This window comes from Haplochromis burtoni, unplaced genomic scaffold, assembly GCF_018398535.1.
Source record: "Haplochromis burtoni strain Fernald_Lab_line unplaced genomic scaffold, NCSU_Asbu1 Contig_147, whole genome shotgun sequence".
Classification (NCBI taxonomy): domain Eukaryota; kingdom Metazoa; phylum Chordata; class Actinopteri; order Cichliformes; family Cichlidae; genus Haplochromis; species Haplochromis burtoni.
The window spans coordinates 1,115,573-1,137,814 of record NW_024582508.1 but is presented as its reverse complement, the minus strand read 5'-3'; the positions used below and the strand labels follow the sequence as shown (position 1 = coordinate 1,137,814).

The window sequence follows — 22,242 nt, the reverse complement described above, 5'->3', positions numbered from 1 at the left end:
TGTACCTTATGAGAAAGGGAGTCAAAGATTCCCCAGAAGAGTTTCTTGGTGAGAAGGAGCTCCTCCTCAGAGGCAGTACCAAAGCTGCCCATACCAGATGGCAGGCAGTAGTACTTCCAGTTCTGCTCGTAGTGATTGGTCAGCAGCTAGAAATAAGAAACACAAACACGCACAAAAATTCCTGAATATTTTTACACTCCAATTGCGATTGCTACAATCATGTTGTTTAACTCTGGAAGTTAGGAAGACAACGGGTTCCCAAATTTTACATTCCAGTGATTGCCTGTGTTATTTCTTCAATAACCTTTTTGACTCATACATCAAACACATATTAACAAGAAAGTGTTTTGCGTCTCACCCGGAGAGATATCTTGCAGTATTCATTGAGCATTGGAACATCGAACACCAGACGTCTGAGCAGCTGCTGCATCATAGAGGGACGCAGGTGTCTGTGAAATAAGTGCAGAATTACATCTGTGTAGGCGGAATATGATTTTCTCTTATGTGCATGTGCTCACATCCAAGAATATTTTAAGAACTGTGAGAAGGAAAATGTTTATGTTGTAACCTTGCGTATGTGGCAGGCATATACTCTACGCACCATGCTGCACGAGTCCAGGTAAGGACATGGATCAAGGTCACGCTAAATGTGTTAAATTTACACCAAAATTAAAGCAGCTTGAGCTGCTATAATTTTCTACCATCACACAAACTTTCAAAATTTTACACACAAACAAAAGATGCAACCATTGAAAGATTTGAAAAGTGAAGCCAGTGCCCTAAACCTGCATTATTTTTAATGGCCTGCAGGGGGAAAATCCAGATTTCTTTAATTTAACTCAGCTAAGACTAAATAAAGCTAAAGAAGCCTTACTTGCAGATTGCCAGCAGACACTCTTCAATGGCATCCCTTTGGGCTTTGGTGAGTGAGCGGCCTTTTGACAGCCTGTAGATAGTCTGCAACGTGGAGTCAACCAGCTGTGCGTGGTGCTCTGTGCTGCCAAAGAGAGCGGCACAGCGGGTCAGCAGAGGCAGCAGAGCTGAGCCGATGTACCTGTTCATGGCCAGCGCAGTCTCTGTGGTGCTCAACACCTCCTGTGAGACAGAGAACAATGCATGTAACTGAAAAAGGAAGAGCAGCCCAATCTCTACACGCAGAGATTAACAGAAGGTGGAAGTGATTATAGGTTCCGTCAAATGTAAATATTATGCAGTTCTCTAATAGCAGAAAAGGACAGCAAAGCTGAAGAGCTTCAATTTCCACTGATGTCACAGACGGGGATAACTGTATTCATTAAAACCAAAGTTTGAGAAGTCTTTCTGTAGCTTCTTGTTATTTTTGTGGGAAACAGGTGGTGTTTGTGATGGTGTCATTTACCTTTTGCATGTAAATTAAGTTCCAAATGTAAAAAGTTCCGGATGGATACTTTTCAAAACTGGAAACGGCTTACTGTGAGCCATTCAACCATAAATAATGGATAGACAATTTGTTAGTAGAAAATGAATCTGCACTAAGAGCAGTGAAGGTGGGAATTTGTTCACAATTTTCTCCCTTTAAAAAACAAAAGAATAATAACGGAGCAAAGTAAAGGACTAAAGGAAAATAACCATAATTGAACTAGTTGATAATTACTTTGCTGTTTTAGACTATATTGCGTTATATTTGATCCATAGACTATACATAAGACATACATAACATATTTTGGGTAAGTAGTAAGTGTGATGAGAGCAAAGGTTCACTTAATCACCTGTCAAGTCATTTTAAATGACTCCAAGTGTGTACCTTCGATGCACAAATTCTCCTTACAAAGAGCAAAAACTCACCAAAGGAAATCCAAACTTTATATCTAGTTTTTTATCATCTATCAAAGCTCCTCGGTCTGCAGCTTGTTTTTACCCTTTTGCCACTTTCAGGATCCTCTGGCTCATTTATTTGATTGACTGTTAATCTGTGCTAGACTGATAAATGGATAATTCAACCAAAATATTTCTTTCAAAGTGTTCGCAACTTCCCAGATCGTTCTGTGTAGCAAATGACCGGATAAACTGGGTTACGAAAAAATGTAGTTTGAGTGTAGTTTTTATACTGAACTGTTTAAAAGCTAAGGGTGACCTGATCAGTAGGCCGATTATTATGTTAATATTTCTGAAAATTTGCAACAGGCTTAGTAACTGTTCTGAGCAATCGGTGCTCATGTTTGATAAGATTTACTCCCTCTGTGGCACATTTGATGAGCAAACTAGAAACCTTCATTTCATTATCAGTAAATGACAAAAGACTTAAGATCTCAAAAATGTAACAGGAGCAGAGACGACAGAGACGATTACACCTGTCAGGTACAACTAGAGCTTACATCCTTTGCATTTGCAGAGACTAAAATGTACTTTTTCAGGAAGTGGATACAAATTCTTTGGCAGGTAGTCATTGACAAAATGGGACTTTGAAGGTGAAAGTGTGTGTGTGTGTCGTGAATGTTCTAGGACTTACCGTATCCAGAGACGCCGAGGCTCGGAGGTCAGGCAGGAAGCCAACCTCCAACATCTGGAGCAGGAAGCTCTGGTCCTCGATGCCGTAAACTCTGTCCAGGAAGAGCACCATGGGGGCCTTGTGGTCGGGACAGAAACAAGCTGACATGTCCGGTTCGGTCACTGTGCCATCTGAAGGTTGGTGGAGCAAAACAAAAACCAATGAAAGGGATTCACTGAAGAAAGTTTCAAATGTAACATGATTTCGGAATAAAATTAGGCTTTAGAGTTTAAGGGAAATGTAATCCCAGACACGATAAGCTGAGGAAACCAAGCATAAATGTGAAATGTATTTATTTTCTGGTGTTCTTGCTGTTGAGCATCGTTGTAAGCCATAATTTTATAAGCAAGGCACAAAGTAGAAAGGTACTAAAAACACAATGTAGGCATATTGGTTTTCCACAGAGATGTAGAGGGAAGCAAAGGCTCTCTCCTAAGTGATGTCTCCTGCCATTGCAAAGGCACTTACAATAATATACGTCCAGTTAGCAGAGCTGTGATGATACTCTGCAGAGTTATGAAATTATTTCAGCTTCCTTAATCTGGCAGGACGACACACATGCTGTACCAGGCAGAGTTTTTATTATTTGCCGTAGGCAGTAAGGTAATGCAGCATGTTTGTTCAGCAGGATGTGGCAAAAACTGTTTGTGATCTACAGCAGCCCGGGTTTGCCTGTAGAGTATAAATTAGATTTTTAATCAGACTACCGTGCACCTTCAGCCGTGAATCTAAACTAAACAACATTTTTCTTTCCCCAGGTAGACATCCCGTCTCACCTTAATTCACGTCTGTTTATGCGTTTCCTTTTAACAATCAGAAACTGCCTAAAGCAAACTTAGACCGGCATACCTTTATTAACGACAGGCATTTTGAGGGGGATGCTGATGACGCCCACCAGGTCCGAAGTGGGAACCAGAGAGCGCAGGATGGCTCTGATACGCAGCGCCTCACCTTTACCTGCATTGATAAGCTGTAAGAGATGCACAGGCACAAAACAAAAACAATATCTTTCTCATAAGAGTCCCTGTGACAGTACACAGAATCTCATTCTTCAGCTCAGGCTGTTGTCGAAGGCCTTACATGCATCTCAGGAGCACAGCGTCCCAGCAGGTCAATGAGGGCAGAGTAGAAGGACATGATGGCGTTGCCCATGTGAATCACTTCCCCTTCCTCCTCACCAGACCTGAAACAGACAAACACACTATATAAAAATTATACGCACAGTATAATAAATATTATCCTGAACACGAGAAACATTTCTTGGAAGTTGCAGACAAGCTCTGCAGGGTGGTTTCAGGATACGGCGGTCAACAGAGGCGCAGTAAATTGGGCAATTTTGTGAGCATTTATAATAATGTTTTGGCACAATACATGATCTCCTTGCAGGCTATTCTGTTACACATATTGATTTTGAGCAGCTTTCCAATCTCTCTCCCCACTTCAGGCCATACAAACTTTCAACATTAAAATTCAGTCAGTGTTACAGGCTTTGTATACTTATGTAGAAAGGCAGGGACAAACAGCCAATGCCAGGGATAATGTATTCCTTTGTTTTACATATTCTTCCAGAAAAGTACCTTTTTTTTTTTCATACTGTCCTTAGGCTCCAATTATGATTTAAAATCTCTGATATTTTTTTATTCAAGACTTGCTTTAATAACACCTGGGTTGCAGTTGCATTATAAGACCTATATGTTTCCAGTAGTTGAAAAAGTTTTTCATTTTTTCCCCTCTTTTTTAAAAATGTCAAAGTCATCCGAGATAAATGATCGCTTAAAAAAAATCTGTGGTTCTTAAATGTGTCTTCAAACACATCATGAATGTGAATTTAGCTGCTGAAGTAAATTATATTTTGCTAAATAAAGAGTAAATTAAGAAGATTTTCTTGTTTTGGTAGGAGGTTTTTTTTTTTTTTTTTAAAGAGAGAGAACAAAAGACAATTATTTGATAAAACTCCACTTTCAAACAGCAATTACCTCTCTCTTTCTCTTCACTGTTCTCTTGCTGGGCAAAGGCAATGAAATAAACTTAGATCTCTTTTCCCGTAATGTGATATGGCTCTATTTGAGGGTCTAGCAACAAAGAATAATGCTGGTTTAGCTAAGCACACGGGGAAATCTAACTAAAAGTAACATTTCACACAGAGACCCAGATAATGAGAGCCTTAATCACAAGTGACTGGCTTTAGAGTTTCTGAATGGGTTTCTTAGTGTCTCGTGGTGATAAAAATGCTGATTCAGTATATTTTAAACACTGTGGAAAAAGAAAACAAAGAACCGGTGTCGTTTTTACCCAGTAGTGACTCCAGCAGGAGTCTTGGGCAGGTCCAGGGCAGGATCTTCAGAGATCTTGATGGCCTCTTCCATGGCAGCCAGCAGACCCTGACCTCCCTCGCCCCTCAAGGCTGGGCCGAAACACTCTGGACGCCTGATGAGCAGCTTCACCACCACGTTGGCATTTTCCTCCACGCTCTCACCTGGTGTGAGGAAGAAAAAAAAAAAAAAGGAGGAAAAAAAGCAGACCAATGGAAAGGAAAATTGTTATTATCCCCAAAAGGAAAGGTGAGAGTCAGCTAGAGTGTAAAACCCCTGAAAGTGGTATTCAGCAGCTTCTAAAGCACCGCTACATTTTTTATCCAGGAAAAGCCGACTCACATTTCCACGCGAGTCCTCAGCAGGACCCTGGCATCCTTCCCCAGTGGATTTTTTAAATTTCTGTGCAGTTTTTCATTTCTATTCCAAAAACAGCATCACTGTTAAATCCCCTGCTGCTTTAATACACAATACTCACAATTATACAGATGCAGTAAAATCACCCTAGACTGTTTCTTTGTTGCGATGCCACTTTTTTTGTTTTATCTCAATACTTATTTATTGCTCAGTTACACATATTCAGCGACTTAATTCGATTATATTTTCTTTAAAATGTCTTTAAAAAGCATCTCGGGGGTGTCCTCGGGAGGTTGGAGCTATGGGAAAGTTTTTCTAGTTTGTAATAATACTTTTTATGTAACACACTGCACGGTAACTAGTTTTTGCACATTCAATTAAAATCCAGATATTAAACAAGACTCGAATAAAAAACAAAAATCAAGTAAATCATAAATCACACACATAACACAACAGCGCCACATAAATATGTATCCACCAAATATCCTTACCACATACGAATATATGAAAACACTCAATATAAAATATAGTTTTTGTTTTGTTTGCTTTGCTTACCCCTTGCCAAATTCCCCTCCCCCTGTCTGTCTCCTTTCTCATTCCCATGTTGTCTTTATACAACGTGTTCAGCTTTTAAGTATTCCTTGCACCATGTAGGTTTAGCCTGGTGTCTGACCTCGTCTGTTCTCCTGACAAAGTCGAACTGACCACGTGTATACTCAAATGTATGCCACAATTAAATCCTCTTTGAACTTTAAGATAGCCTCTGGTGTCATGTATGTCAGGCTTGGGTACAAGCGGAGGCTTCACACAATGGTACACTCAGATATCGACAAAAAACGTCTGTGTTTACAGGATAACTCCACAAGCAATGTTTTCCTGCTTTATTTAACATTTTCCAGTCTGTTGCACTTCTAATCAGCATGCTGATGGGTGCAGTCGGCATGCTTTGTTGTGAAACAAACCAAGGGCCAAGTATATCACTGCACCAAAACGAGCAGAGGAACAGAATTGCCAGGGATGAAAAGTCATCTTAGTGCTCAGTATAAAACATACCGTTGCAGAAAACGGCGAACCTCAGGAATGAGAGGTAGCGCTCTCCCTCTATGGGGTTCCAGCCGAGGTCTGGGTATCCCTTAGCCACCAGCATGGCGCAGCTCTGAAGACCACAGCCTGCTAGGTATGTCACCACCTACGGTCAAGCAATTCTGCTTCACTCCTGGGTATTATAATGGCACACTGTCTTTCTGACTCAGTGTCAGCAACAGTGACAGCTTGAAAGCCTCTGCTGAGCTAAGCTTTTCCAGCTGTCACAAAATCATTCAGCACTTTTCATAGAAAACTTTGGTGGCCTGAGCTTTCTATTCTTATCTGACTTGCTTCCTCTATAATTGTATGTGTCATCCGAGTAGCACTGCGTTCTAGTATTGACAGATGATTAGCACGTATTCTTCCTCTTCTGTGGCCTCCTCAAACTTTATGAACACTGAGCTGCGCATAATTGGAAGAACATGTCTTGTGGGTTGGCGAAAGCCAGATTTTAAACCAAAACCAACATGGTGGCCTGAAATGTGTTGGCAAAAACTTTCGAGATGAAGAATAAACCTAGCAGCAGAATGCAATGCAAGGTTTAGACAGTGAATAAGATCATGTATCCACATAATTCCCTAATTCTTAATGTTTGACTTTATAAATAACTAAATGGATCCTGCATATGTTTTATAGTACAATCTGTTTTGGTATTTGATGATAATATGAACATGTGATCAGTATACTGGTTGTACATTTAGCTAGTTGTACAGTTCAGTTTCATTCACAACTTTCCAAACTAATTTTAAACACTACATCTGCTAAAACAACAACAAGTTATGGTCAGAATAGAAACTGGCTACAATCTAATGAGCCTGCAAACATAAAGTGCTGTGTGATTTTTAGCTGTGCTGTTGAGTATTTCTTTGAGTAAGGCTGCGATTTCATTCGTCATCAAACCTTCTCCAGATCAGGCTCCTCCAGGGCCAGCGCCAGACCGTTGTTGTCCATCACTGAAGACGCTGCGACATCCAGCGGAGTGGAGCCCCGCATAGCTTCAGAGGCTAAACACACACAGAAACAGGCCGTCAGCAACAGAGCAAACTTTGCATTAGTTCTGCATTAAACAACAGGGGGCAGTGTACCGACACAGCACATCAATCTTGATATTCTCCAGTCTGCATCTTTGAAGCTCAGAATACCAGGTCCCATTAATCAGTTTGTCAACACCTGCCCTTTTTGCAATATTACTCCATTTTTAAAGCGTCAATGCAGTCGAGCAGATACTAAAAAACCACTTAATATTGCAGCACAATGCAGACTATGTTACATATTATTAATTTATAAGAAAACGTGGCTTGTAAAAGAGGCAAATTCTAAAAGTGTCATATAAAAAGGGCAACAACTAGTGTGTTTTCATTCAACTGTCCTCTTCAGATCATGTGACCCTGTCCTCTTCCAGAGCCAGGTGCTTTAGTTTACGTGTTACACAGGCACGCAGATCTCTGTGACTCATGTCCTGCTCTGGACGCCTAAATAACCCTCATTTACTGCTCGCCATTCTTCTCTCTATCAGCTGCCTCCCTCTGTGCCCCTTACACTTTCAACTTGATATACTGGCATTTTGAAATCGAGCCTGTTACTCTTCTTCACCAGCTGCTTCCCACAATATCAGCAATAAGTCTGCAGTGAAAAAAAACTGTTGTAGCCCGTAGCAACTATTGGTTTCTGCACACATTATGTAGCAGCAAAAAAATTTAATTGACGCAGTATGGAGAATACTCAGGAACATTCAAATGCCAAGGCATCCTCATAACCAGTGTGTTCTCCACTGTCTGTTTTTGCCCCAGCTTGTTCCTTTCCTTCATATTAAAAAAAAATCTATTCAATTTCAGATTTTTCATGTATCAGGACATAATAAATAAAACCATCTAATCCTCATCAGGTCCTAAAATTAGGTAAATACTTCCTAACCTGTACCATACGTGACAACATAGCAGTATATATTTAACAAAAATTGAGTCACAATGTCAAAGAAGTGTATGAATAACATAAGTACACCCTTACAGATTTCATAGAATTAAGAAGTTGGAGCCACGTGTTGCTCATTGAATGCACCTAATCGTCAGCAAGTGTGAGCACCTCCATAAATGCAGAGGCTTTGCTGGTCTGAAACATTCAGGAGTGTGTTAATGCAATGCCAGGAGGAGCAAAGACAATAGAATTGGCCTAAAGGGACAACTGTTGTTGCCCGTCAATCTGGGAAGGGTTCTAAGACCATTTCTAGTTTGAAGTTCATCATTCTACAGCGAAGAAGATTATTCAGAAGCATACAAAACTTTTCTCAGGAGTGGACATCCCTGCAAACTAATCCCAAGGTCAGACTGTGCAATGCTTAGAAAAAAATGCTAAAAGCCCAAGAGAAACAGGATTTGGGCATGTTGTAGTCATTGAGGCAACCATGAACTCCTTTGTTTACCAAAGCATGTTAGAGTCAAATAGGAAGCCATCTGTCCAAGAGCTACAGCTCAGCTGATGTTGGGTCATGCAGCAGAGCAATGGTCCAAAATGCAGCAACAATTCTACAACATAATGGCTAAAAATGAAAAATCAATGTGTTGCAATGGCCCAGTCAATGTCTTAAGACAGCTGTGCATAAATTAAGTAGAGTTTTTTTTTTTTTCAAATAAATAATGAAAAGGCAAAATATACTTACCCAATCCGACGCTGCTGTTCTCCAGCAGGTAGCTCAGGTGGTCAAACATGGCTTTCTGGTTTTGCCGGCTAATACGGCAGAAATAGCACAAGAAGCGACAACAGCTAGCTACCATCTTGGGGAAAGCGATCTCCTGTGGAAGAAAAAAGTAGACTGTATGGATCAATCTGCAGCCAAATAGCCCCAAATAAGCTGCAGTAGGAGCTCAGAAATATTAGAATTCTTTTTAATGTCACTACAGGATGCAGAGTACTAGATGCTTGGGTCTGATAAAGGTATCTAAACTATCATAAAGAGTATCATGGAATCAATAAATAAAATCTATTTCCTGTTTTGAACACAGAAACTGAAAAATTGTTTGACCTTCAAGCCCTTTTGCATCTAATGCTTTTAGATCTGTGCCATCCTCATTTTTCTAAGTCCTCACATGGGCTCAGTCCAAGCCTCAGGCTGAGTATAAATCACTAGAGTCATTTGCTCTGTAGCAGAAATGCAGAAAAAGTAATTGACAGCAGAGGAGGAGAGAAACCCCCATTTTACTTTAGGCAGATTACAATCTGCAAAAATGCACAGCACAGAAAATCACACTTATCAGACAACTGACAAATATTGAACTTTCAATCATGCCAAAGCTTCCACCTCTAAAGGCAGATTTGACAGAAACTTTGAAAGCACAAACAATTTTACTTTGAGAATATACAGCTTAACAAGTTTCTTTGTTGATTCCCCATATGCGGTCCTGCTGTGCGTGACCGGGAGCAAACTTTCTGTCAGTGTCCGAGTTCAGAGATTTATTCCTTCATAATATTCTATAAACCATCTGTCTTGATTGCGTGATAAAACCTACGACTCGCACAATCTCATAATATACAGCACCATGCCACGACTGAAACAACATCAGCGGTAATCAAACAGCAAATATTAAAAACCTGATCTATATTCACGACTGTCACTGTATATGGCCACAGCGAGCGAGGTACACGTATCAAGTGGCATGAAACCAGTCAGGAATTTATGCTATGAGCCTGTGCGATCACAGTGCCAGAGACAGACACGAAGGTCTGAATGTCTCCCTGAGGTCCGTCTGTCTGAGGTTCACTTCAAGCTTGGCACTGGCTGCAGCATTAAATCGCAACCAGCTCTTCCAGCTTCTGTCAGCACCACCCAAAAAGGACAGGTCTGAGTGGCCTCCTGTCACCCCTCTGATACCTTTACTCCTCTGTCCTCTCTATTACGCTGCGGTTTTTCTGGGTATTAAGCTGTTTCTCTTGGCTCACTTTAGCCTCTTTTGTTTTCCTGAGATCGGTATACAACTTATTAAGCATTAAAAGTTCTGTCAGGCACAAACTCCAAACTCTTCCCCTAAAACTAAGTTTTGTAACAGAAAATTAACCTGCAAATGTTTTGCTAACAGATTTACTGTATGAGTCATTTTGCAAGCAAATATACCCAAAACAAAAACACGCTTGTTTGCGTTCTTTAAAATTGATGATTTGCTCCTCCTTTTGCTACATTTAATTCATAACTGAATATTTTTGGCTTGAAGGCTAATTATTGACCAAAATAAGGAATGTGAGGAAAGTGGGCGGGGCTCTGAACAACTATGGAAACTTCTTTTTTTTGTATTTTGTATAGACAACAGCTTTCATTAACACTTTTCCTTTTATAACCACTTTTTATTAACATAATCTACACATTAATCATCATGATGAATTGTACCCCTAATTATGGTGAAAGAGGCCACATAACGAATAAGAATCCGTCAAAAACATGTACAAACTTCTTTAAAAAGTTATAAACAGGATAAGGAGTTTTAAAGAACTTCTCCAAGAGTTAAGATTGGGAGCTACTATTTCCATACATGACTAAAAAGTTAACAGTTTCAATGAATACGATCCATTAAAAAAGGACTGACTCGATAGTTTGTAGTGGTCAAGGAAAACCAAAAACATGAGCAATGTTAAGCTCACCTGTGACTTGTCTCCCCCAAGCACGTTCACCATGACCTCCATGACTGTCTCATGCATGCCCAGCACTCTCATCAGATTAGGATGCTGGTAGAAAACCTTGTTGTTCATAATGTCGCTAAGAACACAAGAAAGCGATTTATATAGCCCACAGTACTGTAACCGCGGGAGAGTACACTGTTCACAATGATATATTTCTAGAATCGGGCATTGTTTTTATCATTTATAACAGTGTGCGCATCATAATATATTTTCTTACCCGAGCCCATCAATCATGAGTTTCTCCTCTTCCTTGCCCATTCGCACTGATAGCAGAGATCTGATTTGACCCAGAGATGCCAGCAGGTTAATAGCATCTTGCACAGATGCGGCACTGATGGTGTACGACTTCTTCATGGCCCGAAGCAGTTCCCCGATGCCGTCATACTGTCTCCTCAGCAGGCTAAACATCACTCTCACCAGCTCTGAGTCCTGAATGTGAGACTCCTGAGCCCAACTGGTTATGGTCTGGGAGATAAGCTCCTTCAGGTTGGCTGGAGAAGAGACAGTTCAGTATTCTTAAATTGAGAAATAGAAGCAGTAAATAAAGGTTGCTCTACAATCATGTATCTGTCAAAGCTTCAGTTGATTTTTGTTGTCTCTCAAACCTTTGAATGAGCAAATTAGAGAAAAAATAAAAATCTATGGACCGGGCACTTCAAAAGCATTGTTCATTAGGAAAGATGGATGATATGCTCTTTATTTTTTCTCTTTTTGTTCCAGAGATATACAAAGACAAGCTAATTAAACTGTAGTATAGGTTTTAAAACTGTATATTTTAAACTTTATCTTAAAGTCTCATGAAACTTCCCTCTTAAGGATGCCAAGCACCAATAAAACAAGGACCAGTGGAGAAAAACTTGAAGTCATATGAAGTTGTAGCTAAATGCTGCACCTCTCAAAACACTGCAATTCCAAAGCCATCGCTGAACCTTGAGCGTTTAAGCCAAATAGCGCAACATCTGCTTAAAACAAAGGGCCGGATTCAAGCAGAATCATAATGAGACACGAGACGGTGTAGATGCCCTGAAGGTGAAAGTGTTGCAAATTCACATCTGCTCTGAATCATCTCAAACCATGGCTCACAAGGGAGTCACTGAAATCTTATGCAGTCTGCGTGCTAATCTGCAAATGACAGGCAAAAATATAGAGACATGAGCACTGGCACAGCGCTGTACTCCAAAGTCAGCATAAACCATGAACTGAATTGGCTTAATTAAAGCTCTTAGAAAATGTAAATTAGTCTATTAGTCAGAACTAATTGGGAGCTTTAATATTTTGTCAATATATTGGATGTAACCCCACAATCATCTCCTGATGAGTCTATGAGGATGCTGACAGCATATCTGAAGCACGCTAGAGTGATGCAGGAATATAAAGAGAGGAACAAACAAATTTAATCACAAGCCAAGGCGGTTGATATTAAAGCTGGCATTTAAATCTTGGAAATAAGCTCCTTAGCTGTTGGCAAACTAAAAAAAACCCAAAAAGCCTTATGGATGATTCCAAGTTTTTATAACTTCTGAGTAATCTGACTAATTAAACAATGCTGTGAAATCAACAATAGGCGCTTCGATGCTTTTCATCAAAAGAATAAGGAAGCAAAAGTTTTAGAGACAAATTACTGGCTTTAAAGTTTTATAACAGTGAATGAGCGTTACCGTCAGTTAATGAAAGTAATCATCCCCATCCCAAAAGGACTGACTAGGCATTAATTATATATAATCTGACATATAAAGATCCGACAATAAAATTACACGTTGAAAAAATTAGCAGCTCTAACTTTGTCAGGCAAGAGAAGCAGCTTATTTCGCCCATCCATCCTTTTGTCAGACTGCTTCATCAATTTATTTGATGAACAAAACAGACTCTGACAATGCTGCAACGCTGAGTCAAGTGAAAAAGCAGAATTCAACCCATATTTCACTCACAATAGAACACAGCAAACGTGGTAAAAGTTTAAAATGTGAAAATGTACACTTTGAAGAAAGAAATAAGGTTATTTTTTTAATATTTCATGCCAGCCAAACCTCTCCAAAAAGTTGAAACTGGGCCATGTTTACCACTGTCAGGTGACAGTCTGTTAATGTCTGGGAGCTGAGGAGACTAGTAATAATGTCCAGTGGTCTGATAAGGGATTCTAGGGATTCTCTTAATTTTAATGATGTGTCCAAAGTTTCAGCTGGTAAAAGATCTGGACTACAGGCAGGCAAGTTCAGTATCTGGACTCTCCAACTATGAGAGCATACTGTTGTAATAGATATAGTTTGCAGTTTAGCAGCATCTTCCTTAAATACACAAGGACTTCTCTGAAAAAGATGGCATCTGGATGGGTGAATATGTCCCTCTAAAACCTGCATATATGTTTTAGCACTCATGGTGCCTTTCCAGATTGGCAAACTGCCAGTTCCAGAGGCAGTAATTCACCTCCATACAATCAGAGATGCAGTTTTCCACTTTTCTTTAGCACATTTTTAATGAGCTTTGGCCCAAAGATGGTGGTGTTTATGCATTAATTTTACATGTGGATTCTTCTTTGCATTAACCTGCATTTGTGGAAGTGTATTCACAGACAAAGATTTCCCCATCCAATACTGACACCGTTAATTGTGGATTGGTGAAACTTTGTCTCTCTCAGACGTTACGTTTTTTAAATTATTTATTTTTTTTATATCCAATCATGTTACTGATCTATTGCATGTTAATGTAATTAGTTGCAAAATGTTCCTCCAACTGTTTTTTTGTACCACTCACTTTTCCAGCTTTTTGTTCCTCTGTCCCAACCTTTTTCAGGCACATTACTACCAAATATTTCAACATAAGCTTATTTTTTTCATGATATAATAAAATGACTCAAATCAAATATTTAAACTATTTTCTATGTTCTATTGTGAATAAAATACAGTTCATGACATTTGCAAATCATTGCATGCCGTTTTTATTTAAACTTTACTTAGCATCGCAACATTTTTGGAATTGGGTTTGTAGACATGCTAAAGCAGATCCATCAGGATAATCTTGAATCAGAACATCCGTCCATTTATAATGCTTTTGAATAATGCAGGCTGGAGCAAGGTATTAAAATTTATGGCAGACAGTCTTGCAGGAACTGTCCATTAGTCTTATTCTATTATTTGAAACAGAACAAAAACATACTTTGAGCAAAGGGCAGCAAAAAAGAAAAAGCTTGAAGCAAAGAACTAGTGATTGGAAAGTGTTTTGTGGTCTGCAATATTTATTATGGATAAATCGGTACCGCTTTATGATTTTGAATGTCAATATAATATTTAATGCTAAACATAGTTATGTGGTATATGTTTAGAAACTGATAGCAACCACAATAAAGTCCTGCTTACGTGTTGCAGCACCAAGATAAACAATTGAAATAATAAACCTTAGCCTTGCACTGCCGTATGGATTGCTGAGTTATTGTTAAACTTCAGTACAGTTACTGGTCGCTAGCTTGTTTTCTTCTTTGGTGTTAAAGGCTACTTACTGGGGGCAGCCTGTTCAGTCTCTGTGGGTTCCTGCTCCGTCTTCTGTGGTGGGCCCTTGATTTTATACAGTAAAGCCAGAAGACGGCCTTTAATTGAAGTGTCCTGTTCTTCTTCTTCTTCCTCCACTGGAATTCCTGCCAGGAGAAATGGAGGCGCTCAGAGATTTATCCTGGTATACCGACTGCTTCCATGTGCATTGTGTAAAGGAAACAAAAACCCATTTTAACGATCATTCTCATAACATAAACATATTTATGTTGCCAGATAATATTAACTTAATTTGCAGAGCACTTTTTACAACACACAGTTACATAGTGCTTCACATTTTAATAAAAGAAGTGTTCCCAGCATGCAAGCAGACAATCATAGAATAGTATAGGTTCTTCTTACATTCATTCACACATACATTCATTCCATACAAGCAGTCGGTGCGAAGAAGATTGGGGAATATAATAACATACTGTATAAAATGATTTTTCCGCAGTCATTTAAAACAAACAAGTCCAAAATTAGGTGCTACAAGCTCTGGATTTAAATTAAGAGTGTGAACCAACCAGAAGTCTCTGATCAGATGATCAGAGAGACAGGCTGCTGGAATAAGGTCTTTGCTGGTCTGTAACGTAAGAAGAACCCTGGCAACTTACAGCTCAGAACCTTTTTAAATATTAATTCAGAGTTTCACTTGAATCCAAACGAGTGAAGCTACAATGTGTATGTATCCTTTGTGTATTGTCATCACAAGAACTGCTCAGAGAATCTTATTAATATGAATTCTGAGCACCACAAAGAATAAAATCTCAAAGAAGTGGGGTGGAGGTGGGATGCAAAGTGCAGATGTGCAGCAACTGTTGGCAGAGATTTTCTAGCAGAGTCCTCAACTTATTTTTGAGGACAGTGTTTTAGCTCGACTTCATGGCCTGTCTGAATAATGCTATGGTTAGTTTTGTGTGACAAGATGTCCTTATCAGAAGATCTACAGTGACACCTTTAGACATTTATGAACAGAAATGCATAACATCTTTATACAAGTTGTATCAACAACATTAACTGTCAGCAGTTGGACTTTACCACAATGCAGCCGCAGTTCTTCATGGAACGAGTTGAGCTCATCCTGGATCTCCACGGGACAGGGGCAGTCCTCACCTGCACTGAAATTCAACAGGATGTTTATCTGCAGAAAACAAAAGAGTGTTTACATTATAAGACCAGAAAGCACTTGAGAACAGCAACACGGAAAATAATTTTAGATAGGAAGTGAGATCAAAAGAAGGAAGGAGAGTGGTAAAGAATGAATAAAAGAAGGATTGCACAGTAGAGAGCAGTGGAAAGTCTCAGAGGCAAGCACATTACCATTTTAGAGTCACAGCATAATTACTCATGTAGTCTCCTGCGGTAAGTGCTCACATGGGCTTGTCAGATAGTGGCCATCTGATGAACTCAGACAGAAATAGTCTGAGCATTTTTATATCACACCCAGTCAAATGTGAAACTAAAAACATTAAACAGGTATTTACATAATATAATGCAGAAAATACTTAATGTATCATGTAGAACCACAGATCTGCTGTGCTTGCTACAGGTCACAAGTTAACTATAAAACACTAAATATAAATGAGATGCATCCATCGCAGAGTCCAGGTTAGCCTATTCCCATGTCTATTTTAGGCAGAGCTTTTTAATAAACCACGGGAGGTTTCTTATTGTGGAGAATCTCGCTTACAGTATGCACCTGCTGCTGACCACCACAACTTAGTTTCAGGGATCAGAGTATATCTTGGAAGTGCTTATCCTCAAGGTTTCACAGCTCAGAGGATGCACAATTAAATATTTCAAACATGAATGCTTTGCAGTCATGCAGAAACCTTGTCTAGTCATTACCAGGTTGTTTTCAACAATACTACAGGACAGAGCAAGCGATGTGAACACAGAACACATCAGAGACTTTATTCCTTATTTTCTTTCCTTATTTACTCAATGTTTCCTATTCTCTAGTCTGGCTCAGAGACATGCTACAGTTTACATAAAAATATACTATCTAGCAGAACACTGGATATTGGATTTTCACAGCAGCGTAACGCCGTTTTGTTTTCTTCTGGCTTGAACAGACAATGACCTCCAGATCGTACTGAAGAGATTTTCAGTGAAGTGGCAAGAATGGTTCTCTAAGGCCATGGTCCTCAGCCAGAAAAGGGTGCAGTCCCTCCTCTGGGTTGGAGATGAGTTTCTGCCCCAAGTGGTGGAGTTTAAATATCTTAGGGTCTTGTTTACAAGTGACGGGCGAATGATTGACTGAGATTGACAGATGGATCAGTCCTGCAGTGATGTGGACTCTGCACTGATATCTTCTTGTGAAGAAAGAACCAATTGAAATAGTTTGGGCATCTGAACAGGATGCATCCAAGAGCTCTCCTAGTTGAAGTGTTGCAGGCAAGTCTCAACCAGAACATGCTTTAGAGATATCGGTTATATCTCTCAGCTGGCTTAGGAACACTTTTGGTGTCCCATTAGATGAACCGTATGTCTGTTTAAAGTGCTCCCCTGAATAGACTCTGCAACCCAGAAAAGCAGTGATGGATGGATGGATGGATGGATGGCATTTTTACTTTGATAAACTTAAGATTTTGCAAACATTTTTCACAATGGTCTATAGAAAGGTTCATTAATCATGTGCCAGTTGTTTAAGTTCATCTTCTGCTTAAACATATTTGACTTATAAAAAAATGAACCCACTGTAACATAAAGTGCTCCTGTGGGACTAATAATAATTTTACCCTGTAAGAGGCCAAAGGTTTAACTATCACTGCAGGGCCAATTCACTCCTAAGTTAATTTTAGCTGCACATATGGCCCAGTTTATCCTTCGGGAATTCCAGCAGAAAATAAAGTTAAGAAACTGAAAACTAAAAGGCAATTAGAGAACTGCAGCACCTTGTGTTCTAGTGTTTGCCTCTGACTCTGTTCTATTCAAGGTCATTGATTTTGTTTTTACCCCAAGGTCTAGGCGATCCGTCCAGGGTCTTATGACAGTATGCAAACGGAAACCACCTTGAACATAAATTACATCTCAGAGAGGATGGAAACACTTTCTCATACACTGGCCCCTCTGCGGTGTTGTACCTGCTCCTGCGGAGGTGAACGAAACTCTTTGGTCTTTTTGGCAGTGACAGCGGCAGACATGTTGAGAGCCAGCATTAGCTCATTGTAGCGGAACTTCTGATTGTACTGCAGCTTGGACACGAAGCTGTCGGAGAAGGAAACAATGGATTCGATGCGGTGCTTCAGCTCGCAGTCACAGAAGTAGTGGAGCAGCTCACACATCTGAAAAGGACAGAAATCTGTGAACAACTCAAAGGTTTTCTGTTTCTTTATGTCTCTATTGGTTTTGATTTTGTTTGTTTCACTGTATGAATGACATTTTTTTGATTTAACTTCATAGCTCCATCTCCATTATGCATGATTATTATTAGCAAGTTTTAGTCATTTATAGAACATTAGTATTCAGCCACTGCCTCACTTTCTACTCATGAATTCATCTCTCAGCAAGTGATAAATCATAAAAAAATCAAAACTGCTGACAAATGGGGAATTAGTGTACCTAATCTCATGAAGACAAAATTAAATTTTAATTAAAACCTTGGCAGATAAATTGATGGAGTTAGTTTAATTCAGCTATTTCCTATCTTCAGTTTATCACTGAGCTTAATCATCTGTGCATGATTATTGTCATCACCTGGCGTTTGACAGACTCTGGCAGAGACTTCTCCAGCAGGCCTTTAACTTGCGGTTTGCTCTCCTTGGTCTCTTCCTCCCCTGCTTCTACAGCCTTCTCCTCATTCTTGCTCACCTCCTCCTTCTCCCCTGACACGGCCACCTCATCCCCCTTAACTTCCTCACCCTCTTTGGTCTCTCCGAACACATTGGGGTCGATCAGGAGGAGAATCAGCCTCACCTCATCACTGGTCAGGACTCCCATTATTAACAGCGTTCCAATCAGTTTCAAAATGGGAACAAACTGGTACTCAAGACTCCCGCCTACTGGGTCTCGGATGTGTGTCCCTCCACCTTGCACTGCCTCGGTTAGCATGCTGATGGCTTTTTCCTTTAGGATGCCCAATGGGATCTGGGGGCTGTAGAGGAACTGTTGGCGTTTGGTGTTGATGATTCCCACAGGGGAGAAATTGACCCGAGGTTTAAGGGAGGTGCTTAGGTCCACCCCAGGAAGTGAATGTCGCTTGGACTCATCTGGGAACAGCTTGATGGAGCGCGTTTCATCCGTCACAGGGATAATGAACTCGTTGTTCATCATTAGACGGGCTTCCTTTGCTGTCTCAAGATGAATGCTGACAATAAGTAGAATTAGTTCAATCAGAGCATGAGTAAAGACACTGGCTATTACAAAAACACGCAGAAAAATGATTCATGATCTCTCCTAAGAACTATGAATTATGCTGTATTAGTATGATTTCCACAAACCAACAGTACCCAATAACCACAATACATCTGTAAGAGATAGTAGTTGTGGTGATGAGTGCCTGACAAGCAAATAAGGTGCTGATTGCTCAAACTCTGTTACTCATAATCAAATTTCTTAAACCAAACCCTCCCGTTACAAAGGCTTTAACAGTCACTGCTTAAAAGTGAATTTTCAGCAATATAGAAGGTACACATGAGTTTGCTATTTGACATCATGTGAAGAAAAGACAGTTTAAACAACAACACTGAGATGTGAGGTGGAAAAACAAACACGGCAGAGGGATTATTAAGATTTATAGCACAAATTTGCTCAGTGATCTCACGTAATGCTGCATCACTTTAACAGTTAATGTTGTTGCAGATGACACTGTCAAATCATAATTCTATCATGTATCATCATTAAATGATCCGATGAGTAAAAACACTGCAGCTTTCTTCTTGTTTTGATGCACGGCGGGTCATTGACTGAGGTCATTTTTTAGTAAGATAAATTAAAAATCAAAATTCACACCAGCTGAGCAATCCATAGCAACTTACATTTTAAGTATATAAAATATATCGAAACACACCAACACACCTGATAAGGACATTGTAGAAGCCCTCTCTCAGCATGCCAGAGAGGTACTGATTGTCGATTGTGTAGAGGAGCTGTGATTGGTCCAAATGGCTGCAGAGGGCGTGAGCTACACGAGTGTTTCCCAGTGCACAAAGGGCACAATACAGCTTTAGTGTGTGGTAGTGGAACTTCCTTAAGTCTTCGTGCTCAGATAACTCCATTATGTCCAAACACCTGCAAACAAAGACACCACAACAACAAAGTAAGCTCGAGTAAGTCATTTACTCCAAAGAAAGACTTTGCCTGTTTACTCATCTTTCTCATCATTAAAACTTATTTTCCAGTATGTATTCTGATATCAGAACACACAAATACACATGCTACGAAACAAGAGTTCATCCATGGGGCCGCAAAACACATTAGAAACCTCTTAGCATCTCAATCCATCACAGTCTGCAGTTAACATGAAAATTGTAGCACTGTGCATAGAATTGACTGAGATTACTTTATATGATGTCACATTATGTGTGGTTTGTAGTTTGTCGCCTTAATGTTATGTCCGCTTACAGGAGTCTTTCCGTGTTAAAATGCACATTTGAATTGTATGAAATAGGAACCATTGAAGTTACTAGACCATTTTTAAAGTCCATGGTCCATGTCAATTATTTGGTCAGACACATGGATGCAGCAACAGCAATTAAAAGTGTGAACATTTGTGAAACATTAGTAGTGTAGCCCTAAATCTATCTAAAAATGGAATGACAGGCTTGATTAAGTGTATAGGCAAAAGGAGAATATTCATTGTGATTATGATTCATCTGGGCAAAACTTTAAAGTCTTTGTTAGCAGCTACCTTCAATTTAATTACAGTGACCCTCACCAGTGAGTACTCAGCCCAGGTAGTGTCAAGAAGTGTTTGTTCTGGAAGCAGCTAATCTGTCTTAAATGTGTTTCATCAGCCCAATTCACAGTAAAGAATGAATGACAAGTATCTATTGTTACTCAATCATTTGTCTATGGAAGCTAATTTAAGTGCTATAAATGTGAAAAGACACTGAACGCACTACATCCTCCCTAACAACTCAAGGGAACACAAAGTAACACGTTGTAAGTGAAACAGTCACTTGTCACTGTTTATACGGTTTATAGAGTATTATAATCACACCTGTTTTCTTCAGGTATGTGTACAGCCATCATCTGCATAGGCTCCAGACACTGGACCACCCAGCCATGTCTTTCACTAACACGAGCCGTCTCCACATTGAGAAAGGTATTGGGCATCCGGCTCCAAAGCACTGCCACAATTGTCTGCACATCCAACCGTGGCGGACACTGTGGCACCGGATTCCTGTGCTCGCTCTTGAATATGGCTGATGAGAGTGGCATGGCATCCTGGGATTACAATGAGGACAAGAAGGAAAAATCACATTAAGTAGAAAATTTGATTAAATGAAAACTATATTAATATCTGGTTATATCACATCCTTTCAGTCAATAGTGATGCAATCAGTTATTTTTATATACGTAGTGCTTTCTGTGACATCCTTTCTTCACTGTAAATATGTATATTGATTACTAGTTTTCCAAACACACACAAAATTAATCAGTGCAAGAGCATCCTAAATGGGTCACCAAGTCAAAATATAGGCCAGCTGGGCAGTCCATGACTATGAATGAATGGCATTAAAAATTCAACACCTCTTAATTAGTGTGAGGAAGATAAAGTACATAGCTGTTTCATAACTCGATGAAAAGTGCTTAAAACTGTGTACAGTGTTGTTTGGTTAGGACAGAAACAAACCTTTATCTTAACAAATTCAAACTGGAAGAGGTTTGCACTGGTGGGGAGGACAAATACAGCAGGGAAGAGCTTGGTATTTGGTTCCACCTGAAAGTAAACAAAGCCATACTTATCCACATCAGCCTATCCCATGTTTACAGCAGCACCAAAATGAGACAAAAGTGCAGCAACACATGCAGAACAGAGCTCTTTCTTGAACCCAGCCCATGGTGGAATCTGAAAATTTATATATTTAATGCAATGAGCACTGTGCTTGCCTCGTGTTTGCTCTGGTGGCAAATTCAACTAATGTCAGAAGGCTTTTAACCCCTAAGCTTGTGGATTAGCTGAAGTTTGAAATCCAAGTTCAATGAGTATTAGCTGGTATATCGATGACAACCATCACAGACTTTACAAAGAAAGAGAACAAACAACCAAAGCTTTGATGCAATAACAGGACAAGAAGCTTTTCATCAGGTTAAAAGCCTCCTGGTTCCCTCAGAGGGCTTTCCCCTTCTTAAAAAGCCAATTCATGACTAAATAAAGCAGCGAGAAGAAAGGAGAGAAACAGGAGATTATGCAAGATAAAAAAAAAAGGAGAACACAGGCGGTAGAAGATTCTCAGTGCACCATTTCAGTGTCTAGTCAGGCATTCAATGTGATGCTTTAAAAACCAGAGATGAGGACAGCAAGCAAGGCATGGATTACTGAGCCGATGTCTGTCTTTGTATGACTAGTTCACAAAACAGATGAGAATTCAGCGGCTTAATTTCCCAACTCTATCTCTCTGCAGGTTTAATTTGCTGTGGCACAAATGAATTAATGACACCTGAAAGGATTAAAGGAGGGAAGATCGTTCTGAGAGTGTGTGGGCAGTACAAATATGTGATGAGTGAAATCGTTTGAGAGAGATATTCATTTAAGGCAGTGACTCAAACTGCTTAGAGTTTCTTTTCTTTTTGCGTTCAGGATATTAAAAAAAACAAACAAACA

General features: G+C 39.7%; 1 protein-coding gene across 6 annotated transcripts in view; it reads right to left on the bottom strand.

Moving 5' to 3' along the window:
* Positions 1-22,242, bottom strand: part of ryr3 (ryanodine receptor 3) — a 114,552-nt gene that overhangs the window by 30,561 nt on the left and 61,749 nt on the right. For all 6 annotated transcript variants that reach the window (XM_014336541.2, XM_014336543.2, XM_042224719.1 and 3 more), the window contains 19 exons: positions 21,271-21,357; positions 20,635-20,861; positions 19,491-19,703; positions 18,171-18,780; positions 17,558-17,758; positions 15,510-15,612; positions 14,441-14,575; positions 11,165-11,438; positions 10,909-11,023; positions 8,939-9,071; positions 7,183-7,286; positions 6,250-6,385; positions 4,820-5,003; positions 3,608-3,710; positions 3,377-3,497; positions 2,489-2,658; positions 875-1,095; positions 359-449; positions 6-146 (listed from right to left, as the gene is read on the bottom strand). In XM_014336541.2, the coding sequence (XP_014192027.1) occupies positions 6-146; positions 359-449; positions 875-1,095; positions 2,489-2,658; positions 3,377-3,497; positions 3,608-3,710; positions 4,820-5,003; positions 6,250-6,385; positions 7,183-7,286; positions 8,939-9,071; positions 10,909-11,023; positions 11,165-11,438; positions 14,441-14,575; positions 15,510-15,612; positions 17,558-17,758; positions 18,171-18,780; positions 19,491-19,703; positions 20,635-20,861; positions 21,271-21,357 (3,369 nt within the window). The remainder of the gene's footprint in view (positions 1-5; positions 147-358; positions 450-874; positions 1,096-2,488; positions 2,659-3,376; positions 3,498-3,607; positions 3,711-4,819; positions 5,004-6,249; positions 6,386-7,182; positions 7,287-8,938; positions 9,072-10,908; positions 11,024-11,164; positions 11,439-14,440; positions 14,576-15,509; positions 15,613-17,557; positions 17,759-18,170; positions 18,781-19,490; positions 19,704-20,634; positions 20,862-21,270; positions 21,358-22,242) is intronic.